At 34.0% G+C, this 15,398-nt stretch overlaps 1 protein-coding gene across 1 annotated transcript; it reads left to right on the top strand.

Annotated features, from left to right (window-relative positions):
- The first annotated feature begins 506 nt into the window (after window positions 1–506).
- LOC131220715 (glutathione S-transferase 3-like) lies at window positions 507–1,995 on the top strand. The gene is made up of 2 exons (XM_058215514.1): window positions 507–890; window positions 1,293–1,995. The coding sequence occupies exons 1-2, from the start codon at window positions 576–578 to the stop codon at window positions 1,635–1,637; spliced, it is 660 nt and encodes a 219-aa protein (XP_058071497.1). The 5' UTR covers window positions 507–575; the 3' UTR covers window positions 1,638–1,995.
- Window positions 1,996–15,398: the final 13,403 nt, after the last annotated feature.

The following is a 15,398-nucleotide window of genomic DNA, read 5'->3' on the forward strand; positions in this document are numbered from 1 at the left end:
CCGGTCTCGCATCATATGACGTAAGCAATGACATGTTGTGGAAAGTTCGAGAAAGTAGAAAATGAAAGAAATGAAATACAGCGATGGATGTGAACTTCTACGTACATCGATCTCTTTACTATTCATTTATCATCTTCATAGAAATCTGAACCATTAAAACGTGGACTCCACTTTATAGATCAATTATTTTGAAAAACAAAAACTAATATTCTCATCATATTGGGTACACAACTGAAATAAACGTACAGTTGATGGAGTAATTCAATGTACGGGTATATACTCCATAGTAAACAAATTGTTAACTTTTTTACCAATTTGATATATAAGACGTGTCCCATATTTTCAATGGATCAGATTTCCTACGAAAATGATAGATTAGATGGAAAAGAACGTTGCATTTGAATTTTTATGCATAACATTGTACGTGAACATGTACCAATAGTCAAGGTTAGAAATTAAGGCGACGACCATACCGACTCTTCCAAGTCTATAAATTCCACTCACAAACCCTGCATCTTTACAAACCACTATCCAAAGTCTAAGATTATTTCTCCACCGTCTGTCTTGTGAGATCAATGGCTGAGAGTGTCGTTCTCTTGGACTTCTGGGTTAGTGCTTTTGGGCTGAGGGTCCGAATCGCATTGGCTGAGAAGGGCGTGGAATACGACTACAAGGAACAGGATCTTTCCAACAAGAGCTCTCTCCTCCTTCAATCTAATCCCATCCACAAGAAGATCCCTGTCCTCATCCACAACGGAAGGCCCATCTGTGAATCCCTCATCATCGTCCAATACATCGATGAGGTTTGGACGGACAGATCACCGTTGATGCCCAAAGATCCTTACCAACGGGCCAACGCCAGGTTTTGGGCTGACTACATAGACAAGAAGGTTAGTAGTTTGTATATTTGTTTTATCCAAATGCATGATTTATACTGAAAGTTAGGTGTATGATCATCTACATGATTGTTAGGATGATTGGATTGGATCAGCTACATTTTGAACGGTAGTTTATTTTGCACTGAGCTTTATATATATATATATATATATATATATAAGAGCTTTATTGAATATTTGTTGGGTGAAAGAGAAATCTTGTAACCCAAGTGCTTATTCTAATGAAAAAGTGCCATGTGTATGCAATCAGAATCAAAGGCCATACCTGATGATCAATGCTTTATCTTTCATGTTGTATTTTCACTTGATCTCCCTACCTGCATTTTCCATATAAAGACGTTTGCTCATTTCAAATGTGAAATTATCGTATAATTGCTTTGTTTTTCTTTCATTTAGATATATCCAAGTGCGTCAGGAATATTTAGGAATAAAGGCGAAGCTCAGGAAGCAGCCACGAAGGAATTTATTGAGAGCTTGAAAGTGTTGGAAGGCGAGCTCAAAGAGAAGCCATTTTTCGGGGGTGATACCTTTGGGTTGGTGGATATTGCCCTCATTCCCTTTTCTGGTTGGTTTGACATGTTCAAGGCTTATGGGTATTTGAATATGGAGGAGGAATGCCCGACACTGATGGGTTGGGTGAAGAGGTGCATGGAGAAGGACAGTGTGTCGAAGACTCTTCCGGACCCACACAAGCTCTATGAATTTGTGGAGTCCATGAGGAAGAAATTTGAGAATCAATAGAAGTGGAAGATTAAAACGAGAGTGGAAGGCTTTTAAAAAATAGCATTTGAAATAGAGACTTGTTTTACCTCTATATCTTTGGTTATGCCTGTTTTTTTTGCCATCATCTATTGAATAAGCGATGATCAAATGGTTCTTCTTGAGAGAACCATTGGTTCATGTTATTCCGTGTAATTGAAATAATTAGAGTTTGGATTTTAGGGATGAGGAATCTATTTATATTTGCATTTAGCACATTGCCATCCATAGATGATAATATTCAAAGTAGAGATGTGTATTTCCTCTATTTTTTTGTTGTGTCTGTTTTATTTTCATATTTATGGCATGTATTAAAAATATTAGGCACTTTGATTATAGTAGTAACATGTTGCCCTTTATCTTGTTGGCCCTATTGTTTTTTATTTCCTGTTATTTTGGCAATTTTGGTCCTTCTTGAAAGAATCAATGATCCGAATCGGAGACTCCACACCTTTTATGTAAATATTGTTTTGATTCTCAAGTCAATGTCATTTAGCTGGGTATGTAGTGTATAATTCAGTTGGAGGATCAAACGTGCAACATACTCATGGCACGAATTACAAACATAGTGGATCTTATATATATGTTCAACACGTGTGATAGTGCACATGAGCAGACAAGAGAATCACACATAACAATAAACCAGCACAAACAAGCAAAAAAAAAAGAAAGAGAACTAAATTCCGTTTTTAATAGGAGATATTTGGGGTGAGGGATTTGGAGTTGGGATGCGAAATCCAGAAATTATAAAACCCTTAAGTTATGGAGGAGAGAAGACAGATGAGAGAAAGCAAAATCGTGCATGAGATGAATGAGAGAAGAGAAGGATTTTCTTATTAAAACTTGAACTGATCCTCTTTTTTATATAATTCTCTTTCTCGTATAAACCGCTTATCCCTTGATTCTTTGGACAGTTGATGTTCAAATTCAGAGTCAATCTGACCATCGAATTGACAAGGATCAATAGTAGAACTCAAATTGATTGTGTATGGCCCACCTGAGCTTTGTATCTGCATGATCTTTGATCAGAGAACCTAATCGGTGCTTCTAAAGAGAATGGACGTTGTGGATTACAAATCAAATGGATTTGTAATCCTTAATTGTATTTGGCATAATTGAAATTACGTGAAATTAAAAAATTATATTTGACAACATAGATTTTAACTAAAGAGGAATTTTGTAATATATCAACAAGATTATAAATTTAATAAAATAAATCATTTTTAATACTCAAAATGGCATTCATATAAAATAATCATTGTAATAAGCTAATTGAAAATTTATTTCGACTAATATTGACATAATTTTGAGCATCACGTGGTGCACAAAATTAAGGCCACTATATCAATGGTTACCACAGGTTAGAAATAGACTCTAACTTGCAAATCGGGCCTAACTCCATGTAACAACCCATTTTTTTTGTGGGAACCAACCCCACCATCCGCTTGCTTGTGGCCCACCTGAGTTTGGGATCAACCTCATTTTTGGCCTTACATCTTCTCTTGCTTGTGTGTGGCCCACCTGAGTTTTGGATCAACCTCATTTTTGGTCTTACATCTTCTCTTGGCTAGGCCGAGATGATGGACGGAGTAGATTTATATTATCGTTAATGGGACCCACCATATCTTTTTAAAAAATAATAAAATAAAAATAAAAATTATATCTTCCACACGCCGACTAAACTACTTTCTCCATTCTTCCTTCCTTTTCGTACGGTAATGGACGTCGAACCCTCCCACTAAATGAAACCGTCCTATAATCCTCACTCCTTCATTCCATTACGCACTCCTTTATAAAAAAAATTTAAAAATTAAAAATTAAAAAAGAGAAAGAAATGAAGAAAACAATCAAATCAAAAATAGAGAGAGAGAGAGAGAGAGAGAGAGAGAAAGAGAGCTCTGTAGCTCAAGGGACAGAGATTAGAACGGGGCCGGATCATCAGACTTTTAAGATAGGTGATCTTATCCTAAAGTTTATCATTTTCAGTTATTTATTATGCATATTTAATCCAAAATTTTGATAGAAATATTATTGTCAGTTGATTATTATGTAGGGAATCCTACTCATTTATGAATTTCTATATTTCTAATATTTAATGCTGAAATAATTTATATATATATATATATATATATAAAATAAATTTACAGAATAAAATAAATAATTTATCTAAGTTTATATTTTAATTTATTAATTCTTAAATTTTTTGTTAATATTAAAAATTAAATATGAATTATTCCTAAATTTTTAAAAATTAATTGATATGAAAGTAAATTATTAAAAATAAATTAATTTATGAATTTATTTAAATTAGTAAATTCGAATTAATTTTAAAAATTTTTTAATTAATGACTATGTTAGTTATTAAATTTAATCGTTTAATTTAATTCAAGTTAAAAAGTAAACCCAAAATTTTAATTCTAATAATTTATAATACTTAGAATTAATTATAATTAAAAATAATAATTTAAAATTTGAATGTAAAAACAAAATAATAATAATAATAGTATCCAAAGTTCAAATTAATAACTTCCTTAAACTTATTAAATTTAGATATAAAAATAAATAATAACAAAATCCTAAATTTAGATTTTTAAAAAATTAGATAAAAAATTTTAAGATAGATTAACTTAAATATTAAATAATAATTTTTATTACATTATTAATATTATATTATAGAAATCAGTGTAATATTTTTGTTTCTGTAAATATTAAAATCCAAATTTTAATTCTAAAATTTTAAAGAGTTAATTAAATTAAATTTAAATGAACTTAAGTTTAAGAAAATTTTTAAAATTTTGGAATTGAAACTAAAATTTCTTGTACATTATTTCACAAAAATTTCTAAATTAAATAATAGTAAAATAATATTTTATTTACGTATTTGAATTATTAAAGTTTCAACAAAATTTAAATCTAAAATTATTAATTAGAATTATATTGTTGATATTTTTTTATTGTGAAATAATTATTCATCTTACATGTATGTCTACCATTCATTGAGCATCAATTTTAATGTGTTGGATGTAACGTAAGCAAGTAGGGCAATCGTGTCCCTTGGGTGAAAGACCTTAAATTAACAAGTAGGGCAATCGTGTCCCTTGAGTGAGAGACCCTAAAGCCAATAAGTATAGTAATTGTGTCCCTTGGGTGAAAGACCATAGAACTCACTAGATCCTTTGGAGTTTTCTTTGTGTACGGCGTATGAGTAAAATTGTGTGCGCGGATATACGTCAGAGGTACAACTAGAGTGCTAGTCTGACCAGCTAACGTATAAATGGGTCCATCACCATGAGGTACCAGTGCATGGGCGTTAATGTAACGTGACCATCCACTTAGGTACGGTGTTGTAAGAAATGATATAATTATTATGAGAATTCATGAAAATATTACATGCATCGCATTTTCACAATTCTGTTGTTAAATTTCATTATCTGTATTCTATTTTCCTTCATTATTATAAAATTGATATTATCTGAACATGTTAAATTTTGGGTAAGAAATGACCCTATTGGGCTGTTATGCTCATCCTACTAAAAAAAATGCACAGGTGTAGAGCTGGAATACTACGAGCAGGCAGGCCTCTACTATTAATTTTATTTTTCTAGAAAATTAGGTTTAGTTTACATTCAATTCAGTTTTTGTTATTTAGGTTTAGTTTATATTCCAAATTTTAATGTAGAAGAAAATATATCAAGAGAGTTGAATTTAATAAACATTTCAGCAGTAATTTCTTTTAGATGACGTTGAATATTTATTAAATTTAATTGAATCACGTGGATTGTAATAAATATCATTATATTATAACTCACGAACCTTGGGATTCGGGTCCCGAAGACCTTATTCAGGTACTCAAATTTCGGGGTGTGACAGTTTGGTATCAAAGCTAGGTTTGATTAAAAATTGTGGACCCAGGGTTGTCTTTATAATTAGTGACCAAACATAAATCTTTTTGCTTTTATGATAGGAAAAATAGAAATATAAATTTAGGGATCATTGCATTAGGTTAATATCATATATAATCTTATTTAAACTTGACATTGAACTAATAACCCAAATCTGGACCCTAAGGAATTTTTAAGAATTTTTAGCATACTACATTAAATTGGACAGCAATAGTAAGCAGAAAACACTTAACTTACAAAAGTCATAACTAATTAATTAAAACTCTTTTTCAGTTGATTCAAAATCTCAGTCATTGATTAACAAGTATAGTTTCATTAAAAAATAATTCAAAAATATAAATCTATGTTTATCCTTTACCAATATTAAGTTATATGTATACTAGTCAGAAATCGTTTGTTTCTGGATAGACCTAATTATCCAAATTTTAGAAATTTTTGTAGACTTTGTATTAGGTTGAAATTTTACAGAATTATAGTAGACTCATATATATCTATATATATATATATATATATATATATATATATATATATATATATATATATATATATATATATCCTCGTAAAAAATTTTAGATTAATCCGATGCTTATAAGTATCAAAAACATTAGCGGGAATAGTATCCTAAGAATCTGAATTTTCTACACTACAACCTTGATACATGTCACTGCCTGAAATTCTCTTAATCTTCATGTTTTAGTCTTTTAGATCATCAAATCTTTCTTGCAATCTAATAAATTTTTCATGCTCCTAGAGACCTTAAATAGTATGCACTCTATTAATGATACTTAGAATTCAATTTAGTTACTATAACCTACCTTGGTTGTCACACACTAAGCTTACATGTTTAATTAATCGTATATTATGGCAGATCAAAACATTGATGTCGGAGCCACATCAGGAGCTCCTACTCCCAATACCACTAAAAACGGGTCACTTATGGTTGAAATTATTAGGGCCATAGGTGATCTTACGACTCTTGTGGGCTATCAGATAAGACAGACTCAAGCGCAAGGTCAAACTCAAACTGTTCACATAGCTAACGAAGGGATAGGAACTTTATTGGAAATGTTCAAAAGACAGAGGCCGCCTATATTTAAGGGTGGGCCTGACCTATCTGATGTCAAGGTATGGAAGAAACAAATTGATAAGATATTCACGGTTATGAAGTGCGATGAATACCAGAAAGCAGAATTAGCTATTTACATGCTAGAAGGGGAGGCGGATCATTGGTGGAACTTAGTTGTTAAGATGAACCCAAGAGTTGAACTCTGGACTTGGGCCTAGTTTTGTGAGAAGTTTGATGATAAATACTTTCCTTTGCATGTGAAAAATTAAAAGGCAAAAGAATTCATGAAATTGGAGCAGGGTGATATGACGGTGCGCCAGTATGATGCCAAGTTCACGGAGCTATCGCGATTTGCAGCTTTTCTGGTGTCCGATGAAACCCATAAGGCTCAAAATTTTGAGGAAGGACTGACAGCCTCTATTCGTAGCCAATTAGCCCCTTTCGTACAGAAGACCTATGCCGAAGTGTTGGAGTGTGTCTTAGCAGTGGAGAAAGACATCAACGAATATTGGAAGAATCGTTATTAGAAGAGGGACGTAAAGAGTGGTGCTAGAACTGTTACACATATATTTTCAGCCCAGCAAGATGCAGCTAAGAGACAAAGAACAACATCGATATCGATGGCCAGACCGACGACAGCACTTCCTGCACCACGATTTTCAGGATTTTGCTATAATTGTGGACTCGAGGGCCACACTTGTCGTTTTTGTTCCAGACCACAGCGCACTTAGTATCCACAAAAGTCAGGACCTTCACATCAGTCTTTCAAGCCTCCTCAACAACAGATGCCGCCGTCTATGTCACAACGACCTCCACTACATCCTTCCGCCTCACGGCCTTCCTCGAGACCACCTCAGCCATATGCACAGAGGCCACTACAGTCATACTTGAGGCCACCACAGCAAGGACCTTCATCGGTATATCAGAGACTACCTCAGCAGTCGCCGCCACAAGTTAGACCTTAGCAGTACCATCAGTTGAGGCAAGGAGTTCAGGCACCACGACCACAAGCTCAAGGCTGAGTCTACGCCCTAGTACAGGCAGGAGACGACACAGTGCAGTTGTACGAGAACTTGGCATAACAATACAAGGGCTCAATTCAAAGTTATGATGTTCCATCATAGTCTGAGGATGGAACGACCCAGACTTATGATGATGTCGCACCCTTATATGAGCATCTAGCACCGCCAACAGATGACATTATTCAGCATGACATTGAGGCTAGCAGCGATGTAGTCAAAGGTAGCATCATTATTTATTCATCCTTAGCTAGAGCGTGTAAGTGCTATGGTTGAAAGCCCCTTTATGTTGTCAAATTGTGGTGCCAAAAACACTACTTGTACTTTGTGAAATTACATAAATGTAAATGTTCAAGACACAGTATGGATGAAGCGAGTCTCAGTGTATGAATGTTGACTACATTAATGAAGCACAATGCTCAACTCAAGATATGTCAAGCCACGACATTGTCTCGCAAGATCGACTTCGAAGGACAAGACATGTTTACAAGTCAAGACTCGAGAATGTTCAACTGAATTTACAAGTTACAAGTCAAGATTCAAGATTGCGTAATTGAAGCTTTTAAGGAAAAGCTACATCAAGATTTCAAGCTTCACTTTCTTTAAATGTTACATATCTTAAGGGTTCAATGTCCTTACTTCACTATTAAGGTATGTTTGAACTTAGGTTGACCTTTAGAGTAGGTCATTTCGGATACATAATTAATGCAAATGTTTTATATTTGGGAATCTGGTTTGCTCTAAGACTAGTCCTGGATCTTTCTCGACTAGTCCTAGCATTGCTTCGACCTGTCTAAGATTTTCCTGGACCAGTCGTAAGTTTGTTGCAAAATTTTAAAATTTTTTGTTAAGCTTCGACCAATCCTAGGGTCTGTTCGACCAATCGTATGAACAGTGTCGACTGTTCCTTCGACTAGTCGTGAACCTACGACTCAAACTACAGTGATGTATTTTATTTGGCTTCGACCAGTCGTGAGCAACCTAAGACCAGTCGAAGGTGTCCTTCGACTAGTCGTAAACTACCTACGACTAGTCATGAAACCGCCTTATCTTATCGTGCTCAACTTTTCAAATATCCGTTGGTTCTAAAACCAGTCGTAGCAATCTCTGGACCAGTCGAAGATGCGATATGCTTACCTATAAATAGAGCACGAATCTCAGAATATTAATAACGACTCAAGCAATTTTAATCCAGTCTTCTGAAAGTTAAGTCTGTACTTCATTTTAAGCTAAGTGTGCATATTTAATATTCTCTTTCTTTAGCTTTTTAAATTGATTTTGTTTCTTGTATTCCAATCTGATCTGAAAAGAGGAAGTATTATTTTCCTTTTTCTGGAATCAAAATCAATTAAAGCTAGCCCATTTTGGTTTAATTTAAAATCTATTAGAACCTAGAACCATTATAAAGTGAGTATTAGACATTGAACTTTGACATTCGAATCTCTACTCCAACTTGGTTCTTCTGGGCTGCTACAAAGGAGAAATCTAGATATTTTATATTATTGTAATTTACATTCTGTTTTTGGTTTCTTTTGAGATTAAGCCAGAAAAATCTCATTGTGTTTGGTTATCTGAGGAGAGCCAGAAAACTCCAAAAGTGTGGATTTTTGGATTGTGTAAGCCCAAGTTAAAAAGACACAATTGTGAAGGTTTTAGGTGAACCTGTGAAACCTATTTTGATAGTGAACGCTAATATCCCCTGTGTGAGGATATTAGGAGTGGAGTAGCATTTTGTGTGGCTGTTGTTTAACAGTTGGTGTACACGTAGGCGAACCACTATAACTTCTTGTGTATTGTGATTTGAATGTTTGTTTAATTTCCTATCTATGATTATTCAAGTTGTGGAATGTATGTATGGATATAAATGTTGTAATTTTTACATTTCAAGCACAGTGGGGAATGTTGTAATAATTTAGATTTAAATTCCTGCAATTTATTTCAATTCATTGCTATTTATTTATTCCTCTTCGGTTTGAGTTTTTGATACAAAAGACGTTCTAGAAATAAGGTTGCCCTGCCATAAACCCTTGGTTTTTATGGTGTAAGGTTGTCCTTAGAACTGCATTTGTTTCAATTTCTCAATACTTGATTATTGAGGCTACTTTTCATTTTAAGCATTGTGAATTGATTTATTTTATTTGGTTATCATTTTTCCACTGTTAAAGTTTTATTTGGCATAGTCCTATTCACCCCTACCCCCCTCCCCCCAAAGGACATATAGCTTGGCCTTTTTAAGTGGTATCAGAGCTTAATAGCTTGTTTTTTATTCTTTATTCTTGGATTCATTTTCTGAGCTAACGATCTAAGCTATATATAAGATGTCAAATTTTGATAGCCCTTCAGTCACTAGGCCTCCACCATTTGATGGCTCTAACTATGCTTATTGGAAAGCCAGGATCAGCATTTTCCTCAAATCAATGGATGAAAGTGTGTGGCAAGCCACAGTGACTGAATGGAACCCACCTACCATGGAAGTGACTGGGATCGATGGTTCAAAATTAATGAGAGTAACACCCTATGTCTCATGGACCACTCTTCAGAAAGACGAGAGTAGTGCCAATGGAAAAGCACTAAATGCAATCACTTGCGCACTATCACCGGATGAGTTCAAAAGAATTATATCTTGTGATACTGTAAAGCAAGCTTGGGATATTTTAGAAATGACACGTGAGGGTACTTCAATTGTCAAGAAATCTAAAGTCCAACTCCTCACAACCAAATTTGAAGAAATTCATATGGATGAAAATGAAATGTTTGTGGACTTTTATACAAGATTAAATGACATTGTAAACTCTGTGTGGGGTCTTGGCAATAAAATTTCAGAAAGTAAAGTGTGTGCAAATATACTACGCTCACTTCTTGAACGATTCAACTCTAAGGTAACCGCGATTCAGGAACTTAGTGATACGGACAATATGAAAGTAGAAGAACTAGTTGGGTCTTTACAAACCTATGAATTAAATTTTAAAGCTCCTAAAAGCAAATCTATCGCTCTTAAATCTTCTAAATGTATTTCTCAAGATTCTAATTTAGAAAATTCTGAAGATGATATGGCTCTTCTTGCTAAAAAGTTTTACAAGATTTTCAAAAGTAAAAAGAGGGTTGATTTTCAAAAATCTAATGATAAGAGATCTAAATCTAAGCCTCGAAGATCATTAAAAGATAGTCAATGTTACAACTACTAAGAATATGGGCATTTAGCAAACAAGTGTCCTAAAAAGAATAAACCTAAAAAGAAAGGAATGATGGTTACTTGGGATGAATCTTCTGACTTTGAAGCTACTTCTGAATCAGAAGATTCTGAAACCGAGTCAGGCAATGATAAGGCTCTTATGACTCTAGCCAAGTTCACTTTTTCAAATCATGATGATTCAACTAGTGAAGAAAATCTGAATAGTGATCATGACAATGAAGAAGATCTTCAAGATGCTTACAATGCCCTATACAAGGAAAGTTGTAAAATTGCAGTAAAATTAAAACTTCAGAAAGAAAAGTTCTCGAAGCTTAAGGAAAATTTCGATTCTCTTATTTTAGAAAAATCCCTCATTTCAAATAGTTTTAAAAAATCAAAATGCGATTTAGATTTCAAAACTTCCTTGATTAAAAACCTACAATCTGAAAATGAGAAACTTAAATTTGAAGTCTCTTCACTATTGAGTTTAAAGGATACATGGAGGTATGCCCAGGGTGATCCGAAATTAGAAAAACTTCTATTTGGATCAAGAAAATGTGGTGATCGATCCAGTCTGGGATACGATAGAAATATTCCTCCTAAACAAAAGAATACTCCTCCTAAATTTGTGAAAGGAAAGTCTTCAAACTCAAAAGAAAAGAGTGCAAATCATAAGTTTTCCAAAGATTCCAAAACTTTTCAATCTTTTAGAAATAATCATATCAGCTATAAGAATCAGAACCGAAATCCTTTAGCTGAAAAGATAGTTGATTTGCTTAAGGAGCTCTTAAAATCTAACTCAGTGGGTCATTACAAAAACAAGAAGACCAACTATACTTCTAAACCTAAAACAGTTATGAAATGGGTTCCTAAGGTTACTTGTTTGGTTGCCCACACTGCTTTCAAAGCCACAAGTCATTCGATGTGGTACCTTGATAGTGGATGCTCCAGGCATATGACAAGCAACAAGGCTTTATTCACTGATCTTAAAGATATGACTGATGGATCAGTCACATTTAGTGATGGTAGCAACTGCAAAATTATTGGCCAAGGTACAGTTCAACTCTATAACCTCCCCTTATTTAAAAATATTTTATATGTTGAGGGACTAAAACACAACCTGTTAAGCATATCTCAAATATGTGATAACAATCATAATGTGAAATTTTCTAATAAAGGTTGTGAAATTTTAAACAAAAAAGATTCTGTAATATTAACTGGTCGTAGGACTTCTGAAAACTGTTATATTGTAAGTGATGGTAGCTCATCTAAACAATTGTGTTACATGGTCCATACCGATGAAACTGAATTATGGCATAAACGCCTTGGACATGTACACTACCGTAATTTATATAGATTAATTAAAAGAGAACTAATAAGAGGTCTACCAAAATTACAAAAAGTAGACAAAATATGTGGTGAATGCCAACATGGTAAGCAAACAAGGAGCTCTCACAAAAAGGTAAACTCCAATGCCACATTAAGACCACTCGAGCTACTCCATATGGACCTTATAGGACCTACCAGGACGAAGAGTCGAGGAGGCAAAAAATACATACTGGTAATCGTGGATGATTTTACTAGATTCACTTGGGTAGCCTTCTTAAGGGATAAATCAGAAACCCTTGATGAAGTAAAAAAGATTCTCAAACGGATCCAAACTGAAAAAGGTTCTTAAGTCTGTAAGATCCATAGTGATCATGGATCTGAGTTCGAGAATAGCAGTTTTGAGAAATTTTGTAACGATCAGGGAATATCACATGAATTCTCTACGCCCAAAACACCACAACAAAATGGAATTATGGAAAGGAAAAATAAAGTGCTTCAAGAAATAGGAAACATAATGTTGAATAGTATGAAGCTCCCTAGAAATCTTTGGGCTGAAGCCATAAATACTGCATGCTATATTATCAACCTAGTGTATACATGTAAGTCTGATAATAAAACTGCTTATGAACTTTAGTTTGATAAGAAGCCTACTGTCAAATACTTTAGAGTTTTTGGCAGCAAGTGCTATATTTTACATGACCATGAAAATCTGAGAAAGTTTGATACAAAGAGTGATGAAGGGATTTTCTTAGGATACCCTTTAAACAGTCGGGCATATCGTGTTCTAAACAACAGGACAGGTGTGATTCAAAAGTCCATCAATGTAGTCACTGATGATCACTTAAAGACACCTGCCCCAAGTTCAGATAATGATGAAGTTTTTTTTATTGACAAACCAAATACTTCATCAAATCAAGTTAATTCTGAACTAAGGACTGTCAAAGATCATCCAACCAATCAGATACTTAGAAACCCTCTCACTGGTGTGCGCACTCGTAGACAATTAGAAGACATATATAACTACGTGTGTTTTACATCCTAGATTGAACCAGTAAATGTAAAAGAAGCGCTTTCTGATGAAAACTGGATAGTAGCTATGCAAGAAGAACTTAATCAATTTGTTCGAAATGATGTCTGGTATCTTGTTCCTAGACCTAAAGATAAACATATTATTAGAACAAATTGGATTTTCAAAAATAAGTCTGACGAACTTGGTAATATTATTCGAAACAAGGCAAGACTGGTAGTTTAAGGGTACACTCAAATAAAAGGCATTGATTACGATGAAACCTTTGCCCCAGTTGCTCGCCTTGAATCAATCAGACTTTTCATATCTATTGCATGCTTTAAAATTTTTAAAATTTATCAAATAGATGTAAAGAGTGCATTTTTGAATGGCGATTTACATGAAGAAGTATATGTTGAACAACCTACAGGGTTTGAAGACCCTAAGCTTACTAATCATGTATATCGTCTTAAAAAGGCTCTATATGGTCTAAAACAAGCTCCCAGGGCATGGTACAAAAAATTGACCAAGTTTTTACGAAGTCATAATTTTCAAATGAGTAGTGTCGATAAGACACTCTTTGTTAAGAAACATAATGATGATATCTTAATGTTTCAAATCTATATTGATGATATTATTTATGGATCAACATGTACTAACATGACTGTTGAGTTTGCAGATTTAATGAAATCAAAATTTGAAATGAGCATGGTTGGGGAATTAAATTATTTCCTAGGGCTGCAAGTAAAACAACAATCTGATGGTATTTTTATTTCTCAAACCAAGTATGCCTTGAACCTAATTAAAAGGTTCGGATTTGAGAATGGTAAGAATTTTAATACTCCTATGAGTACAACTTTGAAACTCTCAAAAGATTTTATAGGTAAAAATGTAGATCCGAAATTATATCAGAGTATGATTGGTAGTTTACTGTACTTAACTGCTAGTAGACCTGATATCGCTCTAAGTGTTGGGATTTGCGCTAGATATCAGTCTGATCCTAAAGAATCGCACTTGATTGCTGTCAAGCGAATTATGCGATATGTCACAAGTACTGTTAATCTCGGTCTCTGGTATCCACTCGAGACTAGTGTTCAATTAGCTGGGTACTCGGATGCTGACTGGGCTGGTAATCTTGATGATAGAAAATCAACCGGTGGTGGTTGCTTTTAATTGTTTAGTTTCTTGGTTTAGCAAGAAATAAAGTTTTATATTACTTTCAACTGCTGAAGCTGAATATATCGCAGCTGGTAATGCTTATACGCAGCTTATTTGGATGAAACGTATGCTAAGTGATTATGGAATAAAATAGGATTCTATGTTATTATATTATGATAATTTCAATGCCATAATATATTTCGAAAAATCCTATTCAGCATTCTCGTACTAAGCACATTGACATTAGATTTCATTATATTCATGAATTAGTAGAAGAAAAGGTTATATCTTTGGAATATATTCCTACCGAGATTCAACGTGCTGACATTTTCACTAAACCGCCCAACAAAAGCAGGTTTAACAAAATGAAATTTGATCTTGCCATGTGCATTCTAAAATGATTATTTATGCCTACTTGTATCATAGTGTATTTATATTTGATAATTTAATGGTTTAAATTTCAAAGTTCTATGAAAATTATATTTTTCAGTCGATACACGACCAGTCGTGTATGTACACGACCGATCTTGGTACGACCGGTCGAGCACATCCACGACCCGTCGTGGAACTCAGTGGTGCTTTTAAATTGGGAAAAATTTTCATCTTCTTCATTTCCACTTCCTTCTCCAACAAGTCGACGCTCGACCAGTCGAACCCAACTTCCAAATCCGTCAAGGTTAGTGTTCCATTTGCTGATTTCTTGTGAATTTGTGTCAAGTATACTTCTATTTCTCTCTTGAAGTTGTCTTTTTCTTGTTTTGTTAAGATTTGAGGTTTTTTCTTCACCCATATCTGATTTGAGAATACCCATTTCTCAATCCATTGCAACTCTTTGTTTCTTTCAAATTTTTGTTACATATGGCATCTAGAGGAAGAAAGACAACATCCCGCGGTCCATCTTCTTCCAAATCTACTCCTATTACCAAGCGTCATCTTCAGTTCTACGAAGAAGATCTATCTTATGTATGGGACATTAGATTGAGGAATGTTATTGTAGAACGTCCTGTTTCTGTAGATCATGTTGCACCTTATGATATCCTTCCTATTCTTCAAACTGTAGGTTGGGATAACTTATTGCATTGGGGTGGGCC

This window comes from Magnolia sinica, chromosome 12 (genome assembly GCF_029962835.1).
Source record: "Magnolia sinica isolate HGM2019 chromosome 12, MsV1, whole genome shotgun sequence".
In the NCBI taxonomy this organism is placed as follows: Eukaryota; Viridiplantae; Streptophyta; class Magnoliopsida; order Magnoliales; family Magnoliaceae; genus Magnolia; species Magnolia sinica.